General features: G+C 40.3%; 1 protein-coding gene across 1 annotated transcript; it reads left to right on the top strand.

The window, feature by feature from the left end:
- Positions 1 to 4,853: 4,853 nt before the first annotated feature.
- LOC125248281 (E3 ubiquitin/ISG15 ligase TRIM25-like) lies at positions 4,854 to 7,463 on the top strand. The gene is made up of 6 exons (XM_048160002.1): positions 4,854 to 5,444; positions 5,547 to 5,642; positions 6,062 to 6,295; positions 6,445 to 6,598; positions 6,705 to 6,764; positions 6,973 to 7,463. The coding sequence occupies exons 1-6, from the start codon at positions 4,887 to 4,889 to the stop codon at positions 7,461 to 7,463; spliced, it is 1,593 nt and encodes a 530-aa protein (XP_048015959.1). The 5' UTR covers positions 4,854 to 4,886.
- Positions 7,464 to 14,746: the final 7,283 nt, after the last annotated feature.

Consider the following 14,746-nt stretch of genomic DNA (forward strand, 5'->3'; position numbering starts at 1 on the left):
AGTGTTGGGTTTTGCACTTTTCAGACGGTCCCTTCAGGCGTGTATCTCCGCCGCCTGCTCATAGAGACCAATTTATTATAAAACACATTTGAGGAAAATTGGGTTGTTGTAGCTTGTTGGAAGTAGCTTCATTTGTGTTTTTAACAACGTTTAGCTCACGAGTTACTAATCCGGGAAGCTCGAATCTGTGAATATATTGCCAACTGAACTGCTTGACATAAGCACTGACTGCATTTCTTCATTTTTGAGTCCAACAAGTTCAAACTCTATGAGCCGTGCATTATTTGTGTGCATTATTAACGTATGTTACTAACTGAAACACTACTGCCAGCCAGCGGGACATTAAAGAGGAAGTGTTTGTCCGAGTTCACAGCAAGGGAACGATTATAACTTTGCGAGGGAACGCAAACATCTTTGCAGAGGTGTAAAAAGTACTCAAAAATGTTACTCAAGTGAAAGTACAAGTACTGAGTGAAAATTTTACTCAATTAAAAGTAAAAGTATCTGTCCAGAATCATACTCGAGTAAAAGTAAAAATGTACTACATTAAAATTGTACTTGAGTATTAAAAAAGTAAAAGTAACAGCAAGAATGAAAACTAGAGATTCTTGTTTAAGCTTTTAATCTCTAAAAACATGAAGTGAATGAACCACATACAAAGTTTTATCCTCCTTTAGAACTGTTTGTGTTTAATTGTATTTAATCATCAAACTATAAGACTACTACCCAATGCCAGTATGCAACATGCTACTCAAAGTTGCAAAACCTCGGATTTAACTTAAGCAGAAGTTGATTTTCAAAATTGTGAGTGTCAGGCCTAGCTCTTTTGGGGCTAAAAATCAATCCTGCAGTGCCTGAAACACTGGTGTCTGAAACACAGGCCAGATATCCATCTAACTCTTTGCTGGCTTCATGTGTTGTCTGTTTCAAAGAAGCGAAAAAATCTTCATCATCAGATGAACTGTTGGCCATGGTGCTCTTGATTCTGTGGCTGATTTTTGACTTCCTCCATTTTCTTCCACTGACTGTTATACAGTTGGTACGGAAAGTATTCAGACCCCCTTAAATTTTTCACTCTTTGTTATATTGCAGCCATTTGCTAAAATCATTTAAGTTCATTTTTTTCCTCAATGTTCACACAGCACCCCATTTTGACAGAAAAACACAGAATTGTTTACATTTTTGCAGATTTATTAAAAAAGAAAAACTGAAATATCACATGGTCCTAAGTATCCAGGCCGTTTGCTCAGTATTTCGTAGAAGCACCCTTTTGATCTAATACAGCCATGAGTCGTTTTGGGAAAGATGCAACAAGTTTTTCACACCTGGATTTGGGGATCCTCTGCCATTCCTCCTTGCAGATCCGCTCCAGTTCTGTCAGGTTGGATGGTAAACGTTGGTGGACAGCCATTTTTAGGTCTCTCCAGAGATGCTCAATTGGGTTTAAGTCAGGGCTCTGGCTGGGCCATTCAAGAACAGTCACAAAGTTGTTGTGAAGCCACTCCTTCATTATTTTAGCTGTGTGCTTAGGGTCATTGTCTTGTTGGAAGGTAAACCTTCGGCCCAGTCTGAGGTCCTGAGCACTCTGGAGAAGGTTTTCATTCAGGATATCCCTGTACTTGGCCGCATTCATCTTTCCCTCAATTGCAACCAGTCGTCCTGTCCCTGCAGCTGAAAAACACCCCCACAGCATGATGCTGCCACCACCATGCTTCACTGTTGGGACTGTATTGGACAGGTGATGAGCAGTGCCTGGTTTTCTCCACACATACCGCTTAGAATTAAGGCCAAAAAGTTCTATCTTGGTCTCATCAGACCAGAGAATCTTATTTCTCACCATCTTGGCAAACTCTATGCAGGCTTTCGTGTGTCTTGCACTGAGGAGAGGCTTTCGTCAGGCCACTCTGCCATAAAGCCCCGACTGGTGGAGGGCTGCAGTGATGGTTGACTTTCTACAACTTTCTCCCGACTGCATCTCTGGAGCTCAACCACAGTGATCTTTGGGTTCTTCTTTACCTCTCTCACCAAGGCTCTTCTCCCCCAATAGTTCAGTTTGGCCGGACGGCCAGCTCTAGGAAGGGTTCTGGTCGTCCCAAACGTCTTCTATTTAAGGATTATGGAGGCCACTGTGCTCTTAGGAACCTTAAGTGCAGCAGAATTTTTTTTGTAACCTTGGCCAGATCTGTGCCTTGCCACAATTCTGTCTCTGAGCTCTTCAGGCAGTTCCTTTGACCTCATGATTCTCATTTGCTCTGACATGCACTGTGAGCTGTAAGGTCTTATATAGACAGGTGTGTGGCTTTCCTAATCAAGTCCAATCAGTATAATCAAACACAGCTGGACTCAAATGAAGGTGTAGAACCATCTCAAGGATGATCAGAAGAAATGGACAGCACCTGAGTTAAATATATGAGTGTCACAGCAAAGGGTCTGAATACTTAGGACCATGTGATATTTCAGTTTTTCTTTTTTAATAAATCTGCAAAAATGTCAACAATTCTGTGTTTTTCTGTCAATATGGGGTGCTGTGTGTACATTAATGAGGAAAAAAATGAACTTAAATGATTTTAGCAAATGGCTGCAATATAACAAAGAGTGAAAAATTTAAGGGGGTCTGAATACTTTCCGTACCCACTGTAATTTCCAGGTCAACAAAGAGCTTAGAACCCAAGAGGCGACACTCTGATACTTTTTAGGCAACAGTCACTAGATGGCGCTCCGGTAGCGCGGCCACCATTATGCGGTGAAAATACTAACTGGACCATTGAATCCTTCACATCTTATGCACCCCAAATCGGTGAATTTCACTGCCAAATCAGAAGCGCAATAGAACAGTTTTTTTAAATTAAGTCACCAGTAAATTGTATGGCTCCTACAGTAAATGTTGTATTGTCTTATATACGTTTTATTTTACCAGTTGTGGAATCCAACCATTCATCCATCTGAGGTAACGTAGTTAGCCTACTTTATTGAGCATTTTCATTTTATGAAACTTTACACATTTATTAATAGTAAATTAAGAATTAATTAATTTAGGATCATCATGTTTGCAGCGAACAATATATTTCAGACCTAGTGGAGTAATAATAATAATATCTAGATCTGAACTGAAATAAGCTATATTGTACGTTTTAATGGATCACGCTACAAACATAATGATCTTATGATCTGCTGTGTCCATTATCGCATAATTCCCACTTTTGGACATTTTTGCTTCAATGGACATTAGACAACACTGCAAAATCAAGCTGTTATTTTCATATATTTATTGTCCAACATTCCCAATTTTTCTGATGCATATCATAATTTCAATTTCATATGTCGGTATTAATTCAGTGTTTATAAGTCTAATACTAATACTAGATCTTTTAAAGAGTTTTAACCCAAACTGACTGAGAGCAAAAAGTTTTTGTGAAAAAGTTTTTTTTTTTTTTTTTTTTAACAAAGCAGCTGATTTTGCCATAGAAACTAGTGGACTGCCAAGTCGCCTTCACCCCAAAATGGCGGAAATACAAGGCCGCTGCTGGCGCAGGTGTTGCAATGGAACATTCTGTTGAGTGTTGCTTCTTGTTAGTGTATATTCTTTGAGGTCATGGTGCTGTGCATTGTGGTAATTGATGCAACATGACGTCACTTCCAAAGGACCAATGAACATGTCTGACCAATTTCATGGAATGTGAAAATGAATCTCATTGAATAAATAACCATTAAATTAAACTGGTCATCAGCGCAATTCAATTGGTTTGGTAATAGCAAAAGAAAATAGAATGAAGTGATCTCCAAAAAATAAGTACTTTTTGACTGTAAATAAAATTGTAAGGAGTAAAAAGTACTCTTTTTTCTCAAAAAATTTAATCAAGTAAAAGTAAAAGTACTGATTTTTAAATGTACTCAAGTAAAGTAAAAATCCCCAAAAATAATACTTAAGTACAGTAATCAAGTAAAATTACTCAAGTACTTTACACCTCTGCATCTTTGCGTGGGAACGCAAAACATCTTTGCGAGGGAACGCAATCTTTGCGAGGGAACGCAAAACATCTTTGCGAGGGAACGCAAAAGATTTGAAAAAAAAATTCCTCCCATCCCAAATTTTTTTCCACCACCACGTAAAATTTCCTTCCTTCCCTTTTTTTTTTCTACCACCATGTCCCTTTAGGGGCTCCGTATGATTCAACCTCTAATAGATCCACACCGCTGTTTTTTGGGATAAACTGTAAAAGAAATCATATTTGAGCTGTATTTCTGTCGAGGTAAGGACTTCATAACATCCAAAGATCATGACTTTATCATGTCTGCTTTAAAAGAAATCGTGTGTGTGTGTGTGTGTGTGTGTGTGTGTGTGTGTGTACAGAGTGTTTCTATTCCTGTAACAGAACTGGTGAAACACAATTTTGCTTTGTACTTCATTGCTAAACGATTACTTTTAGATTTTATTGTCTAATGAAAACGTACGTAGTAGCTACTATTGAAACGGAATACTCGATTACTGAACTGAAATGTACTATAAAACTGTTTTTACCCTTTGCAATTTCGATTATTTTTAAAAAAATACAAACCTATTTCTGTGGTGATCATGACTAAAGAGAATATTAAATCTAAATACAAGTTAAGCTCTATTGAAAGCATATGAACAGCATTTGTTCAGCAGAGAACATTTTTTCTTTTCCTCAGTTAAAAAATCAAAACATTGCGATTAACATTGTGATCAGGCTTCTCTCAAACTTTTTTGTTGTTGTTGTTGCTTAGATACTTGGACTTTGTAAAATCTTGACAGTATTCATATGTTCACTCAAGTATTTGTCAGATAACTTTGCTTTTCTTGGCAAAACAGCCCTTATTACAGACATAGACTGAGAATCTGTTCATCTTTGAACACTCCTTCAGAAATGGCAGAGTCTGCAGTGAGTCAGTTTGTGGATCAGTTCAGCTGTCCAGTCTGTTTGGATCCTCTGAAGGAGCCGGTGACGATTCCCTGTGGACACAGTTACGGTATGAGCTGTATTACTGACTGCTGGGGCCAGAAGGAGCAGGGGCCACCGTACCGCTGTCCCCAATGCAGAGAGAGCTTCAGTCAGAGACCTCTACTGAAGAAGAACACTCTGATAGCTGAGATGATGGAGACGCTGCAGAAGACGTCCCTACAAACGGCTGCTGTGGAGTGTGATGTTTGCACTACAGAGAAGAACAGAGCTGTAAAGTCCTGTCTGCAGTGCTTGGCCTCCTTCTGTCAAACTCACCTGCAGCTTCACTATGAATCTCCTGCGTTTATGAAGCACAAACTAGTTGAAGCTTCCAGAAACATTCAGGAGAACATCTGCCTCAGTCATGGGAGACTTCTGGAGATTTACTGTCAGGATGATCATCAATGCATTTGTTGTTTGTGTATTAACAATCATAAAAACCACAACACAGTGTCTGTGGATTCAGAATGGACTAGTAAAAAGGTAATAAATGTGTATAATTTCAGGTAGTTGTCATTTTTTCTTGAGTTGATAATGTTAGTCAAAGTACTAGCCTACTTCCTCCTTTTATGTTAACATCCTCAGAAAGAGTTGAAGGAGATAAAGTTGGCGTGTCAGAAGCTGATCCAGGAGCGAGAGAGAGGTCAGCGGGAACTCAGAGAAGCTGTGAAGTCTTTTAAAGTGAGAATCAGAAGATGCCAGTGATTTTTACAGTGTTTCTAAAAGTGACGTATTATTACAGAATCCAATGAAGATTCTTAAGTGACATTTGCAGGGGAAAAACAAGACCAAAAACATACTTGTACACACATAAACACACAAAAAAACAAACAAAAAAAATGACACGTGCAAAAATGTTTTTGTTGCAAAACCCACTGAATTGTTGCTTTCGGTTCTTTGTAGTGATATAATGTATGTTTCAAAATAATTGGAAAACTAATTTGCTATAAACAAGCAACACTTTTATTTTACCAGTTAATTTGACTAATAGTAGACTATAAAAGATCACTGTTTTGATTTCAAGACAAGATTTATGATAATGAAGTATCATGGAGGCTGATGTTCCTGTCTGCATGATCAGATCTTTGTGTCTCTGACAGAGTTCAGCTCTAGAGACCATGGCGGACATTGAGAAGGTCTTCACTGAGCTCATCTGCTCTCTTGAGAAGAAACGCTCTGAGATTAAAAAGCAGATCAGAGCTCAGGAGAAGACTGAGATAGATCGAGCAGAGGAACTTCACAAACATCTGGATCAAGAGCTGACAGAACTCAGAAAAAGACAAGCAGAGATTGAGAAACTTCTGAATACTGATGATCAGATCCAGTTTCTGAAGGTAATGAAAGTCATTTTTATTTTTATCATATGTGTGTATGATCCTTCCACATCACAACATATCACCATAGATACATGCTTTTCCCTCTTATTGAATGGAAGAAGTGTCTCATGCTTCATAAATTGTCTATATAATTATTCTCATTTCAGAGCTGTCAGTCTGTGTGTGTTTTACCTTCATTTGAAGACGTTCCCAGCATCACTCAACACACTCATCTGTCTTTTAAAGATATTTCAATCTCAGTGTTTAAGGAGGTTTTGGAGGACGTCTGTCAACAGCAAACAGCCAGATTATCCCGAGAAGGTCTCTTTTTTTATTTAAAAAAGTTTTTCTAAAAAACGGTGTTGATTCACTTTTAGATTTCATATTAAAATTAGGCATTCGATTGTGTTTCTTACCTCATCTTTAGTGTCAAATGTCCATGTCTCAGAGACTCCAGAATCTAAAACCCCAATTGGATTTTTGCACTGTAAGTTGAGTTTTAATAATATACATGGTTCTCTCACACAGCTGCTGAATGATAGTTAATACGATTTATTAAGTGTTTCTATTATCTGGTGAAAAACATTAAATAATTGATCTGCTTATGTTATTAAACTCTTAAAATGTAACATTGTGAGGGGAAAGTGTGGATGTCACTTAATTTTAATATCTATTTGTCCCTCCATCTTCATCAGATTTCTGCCAACTGCAACTGGATCCAAACACTGCACACAAAAAACTCATCTTGTCAGAAGAGAACAGAAAAATATCATGTTCAGTTGAAGTCCAGCAATATCCTGATCAACCAGAACGGTTTGATGGATATGGGAATGTCTTGTGTCGAGAGGGTTTGTACGGTCGCTGTTACTTGGAGGTCGAGTGCAGTGGGGATGACTGGTCTGTAGCAGTTTCTTACAAAGGAATAAGTCGTAAAGGAAGAAGTGATGACTGCAGACTGGGGTTTAACAACAAGTCCTGGAGATTTTCCTGCTGTCAACAGAATTTCTATGTTAGACACAATAATGAGCATGTCCGTATCCCTGCTTTCCGCTCCTCTAGAATTGGAGTGTATCTGGATCACAGAGCAGGAACTCTGTCCTTCTACAGCGTCTCTGACACAATGACTCTCCTTCACAGAGTCCAGACCACTTTCACTGAACCCTTATACCCTGCTTTTGGTGGTTAGTATTGGTTCATCTGTCAGGAATCATAGCGCAAAGAAGAATTTAGATCAATAATAAAAAGGGCTTTTCACACTGCTTTTAACCTGGGGTTATAAACGTCACTTTTAACCCCGGGCAAAGGAGCGCTTCACACTTGTAATTTAGATGCAGGTTTAGCACCGCTTTTTACCAGGGGTTATGAAGCCCTCCTCTGGAGCAAGGTTAGCACCGCTTTTGCGAAACCAAACTTGTACAGTGTGAAACAATGCGGTGTTAGAATGTTACAGCTAGACACTTAGCAACCAACAACCAATCGCGTGTCTTAGGCCACGTTCACACAGTCATTTTTTGACAACTGCATTTACTTAACACGTGAGAGTCTCAAAATGTCTCGTTCATACAACAACTTTCAGTAGCGTCTGGAACACTGTCAGTATGAACGTGCAGCAAGTGTCAAGCCCGTATTCTCTTAATAGTAACCATGACGACAGTGATTAAAGGTGCTAAAGAGGATGTTTTGTTTTATACATTTTTGCAATATTTTAGATTATGAGTTACCTGCAGTAAGTCCGACATAATGAATCCACTAACACGACACAGCGAATGCCGGTGGTAAACATTCGTGTTCCAGTACGAGTGTTTACGAGCTTTTGGGAGGCATTTCTTCGAAGGAGGGGGGTTGTTCTTACGCATGCGCTCATTTAAAAAACTCAGTAACAGTCTTTGGTTTCTCAGTCGACAAAAGATCCTCTTTAGCACCTTTAATTGTTTTTTAGATAGATAATTGATTTGTACATTTGTTTTATTTTGGATATTAAAGATTTGTATGAATATTTGTAGTCAAAATAATTGATTTAGATTTGAATGATGGTTGTTTTTATTTCAAAGTGAAGTGTTATTTTGAGAACCTTGAGGTAAGAAGCCTCATTGTAATTGGTGCAAAAAAAAAAAACAGTTTTTATAATTTATTATAATTCATGAAATCATTTGTTTATGGCACATTTCAGACATCTTTATGATTTATCTTAACATGTAGGCCAATTAAGTTCAGTCATTTTAATCTCAGTTTATAGTCTGTTACTGTTATGACATTCCTTCAGTTAAAAATTTAGACCTGTGTATAATTTACAACACAACAAAGCATAATTCAAATGTTTTTCTTTGACTGAGATTTTGCCATTTAATTTGTCTGTATTCAATTATTTAACTAAATGTTACTTTAATTCTCATTAAATATTCTAAATTGCAATTCAACTAGATCAAATATAATGTTTAATTTAGCATTTTTCATTAAATTGTCAAAAAATGATCATAAAAAAATAAAATGTCAGCTGTGATCAATTGTGGGCAAGATAATCCACTTTCATGATTTTCAATTGTGGAATTTTTGTTTAAGTATTGATTCTAAAAGTATTGTAAATGTCTACATTTAATAATTACAATGTTCACCAGTCGATAATATGAGGAAAATAAACATTTTATTTCTCTTTCACTGTTTCTTTCTCTCTCTCTTCTTTAAGACATGCCCATTTTGTTTATGTGCTGAGAACCAGGAAGTATTGGAATTCAAGAGAAATTAAACTTATTTCTCCACTACATAAGCGATTCAACCTCTGTAATAGATCCACTCTGCTGTTCAGCTGTAAAGCAAATCATATTCAACAAAAATGTTTTCTGCTTTTAAAAAAAATGCATGCAATTATGTGTGTGTGTGTGTGTGTGTGTGTGTACAGAGTGTTTCTACTCCTGTAAGTTGTAACAGGCCTGGTGAAACAAAGTCTTGTTTTGTAGCTACTTCATTGCTGAACGATTATTTTGGGATTTTGTTTTTTTAATGAAAACATAAGTAGTAGTTACTGTTGAAACAAAATACTCGATTACACACTGAAGTGTACAAAACTTTTTACTCTACAATTTTAATGATTCTTTAAAAATACAAACTTATTTCTGTGGTGGTGATCATGGCTAAAAAAAAAACTATTCTGGTTAAATACAAGTTACCCAGATAGCATGGTGACACTGTTTGTTAGTTTGTATAGCACATTTAAAAGCAACACAAAACTAAAGCAAAACGAAAATAAGAACAAACATGACACTTACACAAAACCATCAGATATGCACCAACTAGCTAATAACAGTTGCCCGGGCAAGTAAATGCCTGATACACTGATACAATTGTTGAGTTTTGATCCAAACCATCATTTTGGTTGAGATTGAAATGTCAGAGTTAAAAGTTGTTTAAAGTATGTTGGATCAGCATTGAAATTTTGATGAAAGTCAACAGCACACATGGGTGGAGACAGTGACATTGAATGATTTGTAGTTGAAAGATCATGCAGGTGTGTATCTCTGCAGAACACTAGTGGGTGTTTCTCAATCAGTGGGGCATTTTCAACCTCTTTACCTGATTCTTTACATTCTTAAAAAATGCATATTGCTTTGATAATGTTTATTAGGAATTTCCTGAATAAAGTTCTAACACCATTTAACAGATTTCTTGAAGTGCAAAAGACATGAACGTGAACACGAATGTCACACTTCACACAGAGTCTTGCATCCATCAGTGCTTGCAGGGCACATTGTTCCTTTAGTAGGGGTGAAGGCAGATGAAGATGGACATTAAAAAAAAAAAAAAAGACGTGAGAAGCACCCTCCTGATAATGCCGACATTGATTATACATTGAGTTGTTGTCGACAGCATAATCACCTGACCTGGGATTTGATTCTATCTTGTGCTTCTGCTCCCTGCTTAATCAGGTAATCATTCATATTCCAGAATCACTATTAAATTTGAGAAATGTAACTGATTTCTATTCAGTTTAGCCTGTTTCCACTGCAACACAATAAAAAAAAACTACATCTTGTGTTTATTAAGTGACTGACATGGTTATTTTGTAATATTTAAAGAGATTAAGGTCTATATAAGGTGAATCTGCAGCTTTAAAGGGATAGTTCAGCCTGAAATGAAAATTCTGTCATCATTTATGCTGGGCACTGTTTTTCGGTCAGTTCAATTTTAACATCTCCTACCTTCTGGGTATTGGAGGTTGTAGACTAGAGTTTTTGCTTCAAAATTATGTAAAAATTATGCTGCCTGCTTGTTCATATAAAACAGAGAGATTTAAATTTTGTAAGACACTTTTTGTCAAGAAACACAGTATGCATGGAGGGTGTGAATCATCATGAATAATGAGTCATTTACACCCGAGAAGACAAAAGATCTGCATAATGAGGTGTAATGATCCTGCATAAATAATGAGGCCTTTCAGCCAGGTAGGCTGTGAAAAAACCCTCTGTGATCATGTCTCAAGCTCATCATGGTGTATATCGAACATACAGAAAAAACAGCAATACTGTGAAATATTATTACAATTTAAAATAATGGTATTCTATTATATACTTTAAAATATAATGTATTTCTGTGATGCAAAGTGTCTGAACAATTATGTTACCTCTATGGCATTTCATATAGGCTTTTAGCTTAAAAGCATGCACATTTGGAGAAATATTGATGGATTCTCATATGTTTATGTCAATTTTTGTATACAGAGGATTAATATTTATTCAATATTTATTGTCATCACTATGAACGCTGGATACTGTGTTTTCAATTCATACTTGCAGCCGGAGAGCGGTCTGTGCACATTTAGTCCACAAATTAATCTAAAGAGGAACAACCATGTGACTCTCCAGGAACTAACAGAGCCCAGAGATCGCTATAACATCCAGATAAACACTTTTCAAGACAATAAATACACGATTGAGACGATGTATGCATGTATTGCCTCAGAATTCATCTGAATAGCGCTCCCTTCGTGGGCGTGGCCACATTAGCGGATAATGAGCTGAATCACAGACTTCTGAGATGGCTCTCTTTTCATACAGATTACATAAACAGAGAATATTTGTTTTCGATTTAACTAACTCGATTTAAAACCTGACATTTCAACGTTTTTTTAGACATAAGTCTCATTTTTGTGTCATTAGTATTCACTAAGTTACACTTCATTTTCTGAGAACTATCAGATTGGACTTCGTTCAGAGGGAGACGAGAGATCACGCATCATGTTAGTTTTCTTTATTTTGCAAAAAGCACAACATATTTGTTTTTACTCTGAGTGTACACAAATAAAAGAAGATATTCCACAGATTAAAATGGTGTATAACTCTTAATTGTATATGCAACATTGACGGAATATTTTGAGTCTCTTTCACACTGGTAAGAAAAAAACGACGTGGTATCGCCGGCGATACCTCAGACCTCAGAGTGTTAAAGAGTCGCTTTGTTTCGGCTCCCATTCTTGCTACTCCCGATCAGTCTCGTCAGTTCGTTGTGGAGGTGGATGCGTCAGAGGTGCGATTTTGTTTTTCTCAGAGGTCACCTTCGGATGACAGAGTACATCCTTGCGCATTTTTTTCTCATCGTTTAACCCCCTCGGAACGGAATTACGACATCAGGAATAGGGAGTTACTGGCTGTTAAGTTGGAGCTGGAGGAGTGGCGCCACTCGGTTAGAGGGCGCGGAGGTCCCTTTTATAGTTTGGACCGATCATAAGAACCGCTAAACGGCTTAATTCCCGACAGGCTCGCTGGGCACTGTTTTTCGGTCGGTTCAATTTTAACATCTCCTACCGTCCGGGGTCCAAGAATGGTAAGCCTGAGGCGCTCATTCTGCCATTCTGCCTCCCGATCGGGTGGTAGCAATGGTCACCTGGGGGGTGGGAATCCAGAGTCCGCTCTGCTCTTGTGCAATGTCACAGTTCCCGTGGGGTACCCTGAGAGCCTGTTGTTTGTGCCAGAATTGGTTCGAACTAGCGTCCTACAGTGGGGTCACTCATCTGTACTAGCTTGCCACCCAGGAGTGACTCGTACCTGTAGTTTAATCAAGCAGTGGTTCTGGTGGCCTTCCATGGCGCGAGACGCTCGTCAGTTTGTGTCAGCATGTCCGGTTTGTGCTGCGGGTAAGGTGCTGCCAATCGACCCCCAGCAGGGTTACTCCAGCCGTTGCCTGTCCCTTCGAGACCCTGGTCACACTTAGCAATGGACTTCGTCACAGGCCTACCTCTGTCTATCGGCAACACGGTAGTCCTTACTGTGGTGGACAGGTTCTCAAAGGTGGCCCATGTTTATTCCCCTCCCCAAATTGCCTTCAGCAAGGAAGACAGCAACTATCGTCCTGGATCACGTTTTCCGTATTCATGGCCTCCCGGTGAACGTGGTTTCTGACAGGGGTCCCCAATTTGTGTCAAAGTTTTGGGCAAAGTTCTGTCGACAGCTGGGGGCGACTGTGAGTCTTTCCTCCGGGTATCACCCGCAGACAAACTGTCAGGCTGAGCGTGTGCTAACCAAGGATCTGGAGAGAGTCTTGCGTGTGTTCACTGTTCGTTTTCATCACCATGTACACACATCATTTTCTGTGAATCTGCCCTGAGCAGAAGGACCGCTCCCTCGAGGCACATATTGGACGATTTTTGTTTTTAGTACGCATCTACACATTTCCCTCCTGCAGTCTCGTCTACGGGTTTCTCTCCCTTCCAGTGCTGTTTAAGGACCTCGAGGGAGCTTCCCTCCCAAGTGGAATCCGACGCCGTTGTTTAGTCCGCGCACTCGTTTATTCCAGTGCCCAGCCATGGAACCTCCAGTACGTGGTAGGGTCGCCAGAGAAGCCCTCACTCGAAGACGGAGAGGTAGCCCGCCTCCACCGCGATGCAAGAGCCAGCGATGAGTGGAACGAACTGAGCATAACATCGCTGCGGAGACGGAGCCCAGCGTGTCTGACCAGGTGTGTGAGTTTGCTGCTACTTTCCATCGCCGAGGGAGTTAGTGACGAAGACGAGGGTTTGGAATGGAGCCCCGCCCACACTCCCGCCACTGAGAGTGAGTTCCAGGCAAGCACCAATGACTGTTTTGAGTTTGGAGAGGATTCCCTACCTCTGTTAATTCCTGAGAATGTCTGCCCCATTCTAGATGAACTGGTCCCACCCAGCCTCCCTCTCCCACCTCCTCTCCAAACCCCTGATAATGACTTTGTATTTTTCAGTCCCTCTGCTAATCAGCCTGTTCTCCAGCCCTCACCTTGCCTGCCACCCAACCCTTGCTGTCTCACATCATGCCCTCAGCTCTTCTCCAGCCTCCTCTCAGTGGCGTGGCTACATCTGGGGCCTGCTGTGAGCCAGCTTCAGGTGATGAGGATCCTCCCGCCTCCAGCCTCAGATCCCATCATAACACCTCGGCTCATCGTCCTGACTCCTCCGCCGCTGCTCCATCCACCCTCGTCTACAGCAGAGACCATCAAGCATTCGGCTCCACTGGACTCCCTCGGTCCTTCAACTCCACCTGGGTCAGACATCACCATCACATCGCCACAGACCTACGGGTCGTTCGAGTTTCTCCGACCCTCCACCCCTACGGCTCCGATTGGCTCCGCCTTCCCTCAGGTTCCGCCTCGGCCCACAGTCGTTCCAACTCCACCTCAGCCCTCCGGTACCCTGCTGCCGCCTCGGGGGGCCGTCACTGCAACTCCGTCGCGGACTCCGAGACCATCGGCGTCACTCCGCTCCTTCGGCTCTCTGTCTTGGCCCAAGGATCCATCTACATCGGCTGCGCTGCTTCCACGCCTCCCCAAGGTTGTTTGGAGCGTTTCACCACCTCGGCTCCTGCCTCAAGCAACGCCGCCGTGGGTCGCCATCCTGGCTGTGGCCTGGAGCAACATCTGGACTCCTCTGCTCAAGGCTACCACCCAGATTTCACCACCACCTGCACCTCCCTGGACTTCACCATACTCTAACCCTCTCCCGGAATTTCGCCCTCCTTAATCTCCTTCCTTCCATCTCACGGCGCGAGAACGCGCCTTTCCGGGAGGGGGCGATATGTTACATGTGCACTCTGTTTTGGACTTCTTGTAGTTTCATTTCCCGCCACTAGTTAATCACCATGGTTACTTATCACTCCAATCATCACATTCAGCTGTGTCTAATCACCCTCTTGTGTTCCTGTGTATATAAGCCCTGTGTTTCCTGTCTAGTATTGTCCGGTATCGTTCATGTGTTGTTTGGTTGTCTCCTCGTTGTACCTGTTTATGGATTACTCTCCTTGTGGATTTATTAAAGAAAGTTGTACTTCTATACTCGTGCGTGTTTATGCTCCTAACCAGCAATTGTAACACACTGAACCCTTAAACCCTGCTTTTGGGGTTTTAGATGGTTCATCTGTCAGGATCATCAGCAGACCAGGAAAAAATGTAATTGATCGAGTTTCAAATTAATTTGCTAAACTTCTGAAACATATAGTCCAATATATTTTGATT

The sequence above is a fragment of the Megalobrama amblycephala genome, linkage group LG16 (genome assembly GCF_018812025.1).
Source record: "Megalobrama amblycephala isolate DHTTF-2021 linkage group LG16, ASM1881202v1, whole genome shotgun sequence".
NCBI lineage: Eukaryota > Metazoa > Chordata > Actinopteri > Cypriniformes > Xenocyprididae > Megalobrama > Megalobrama amblycephala.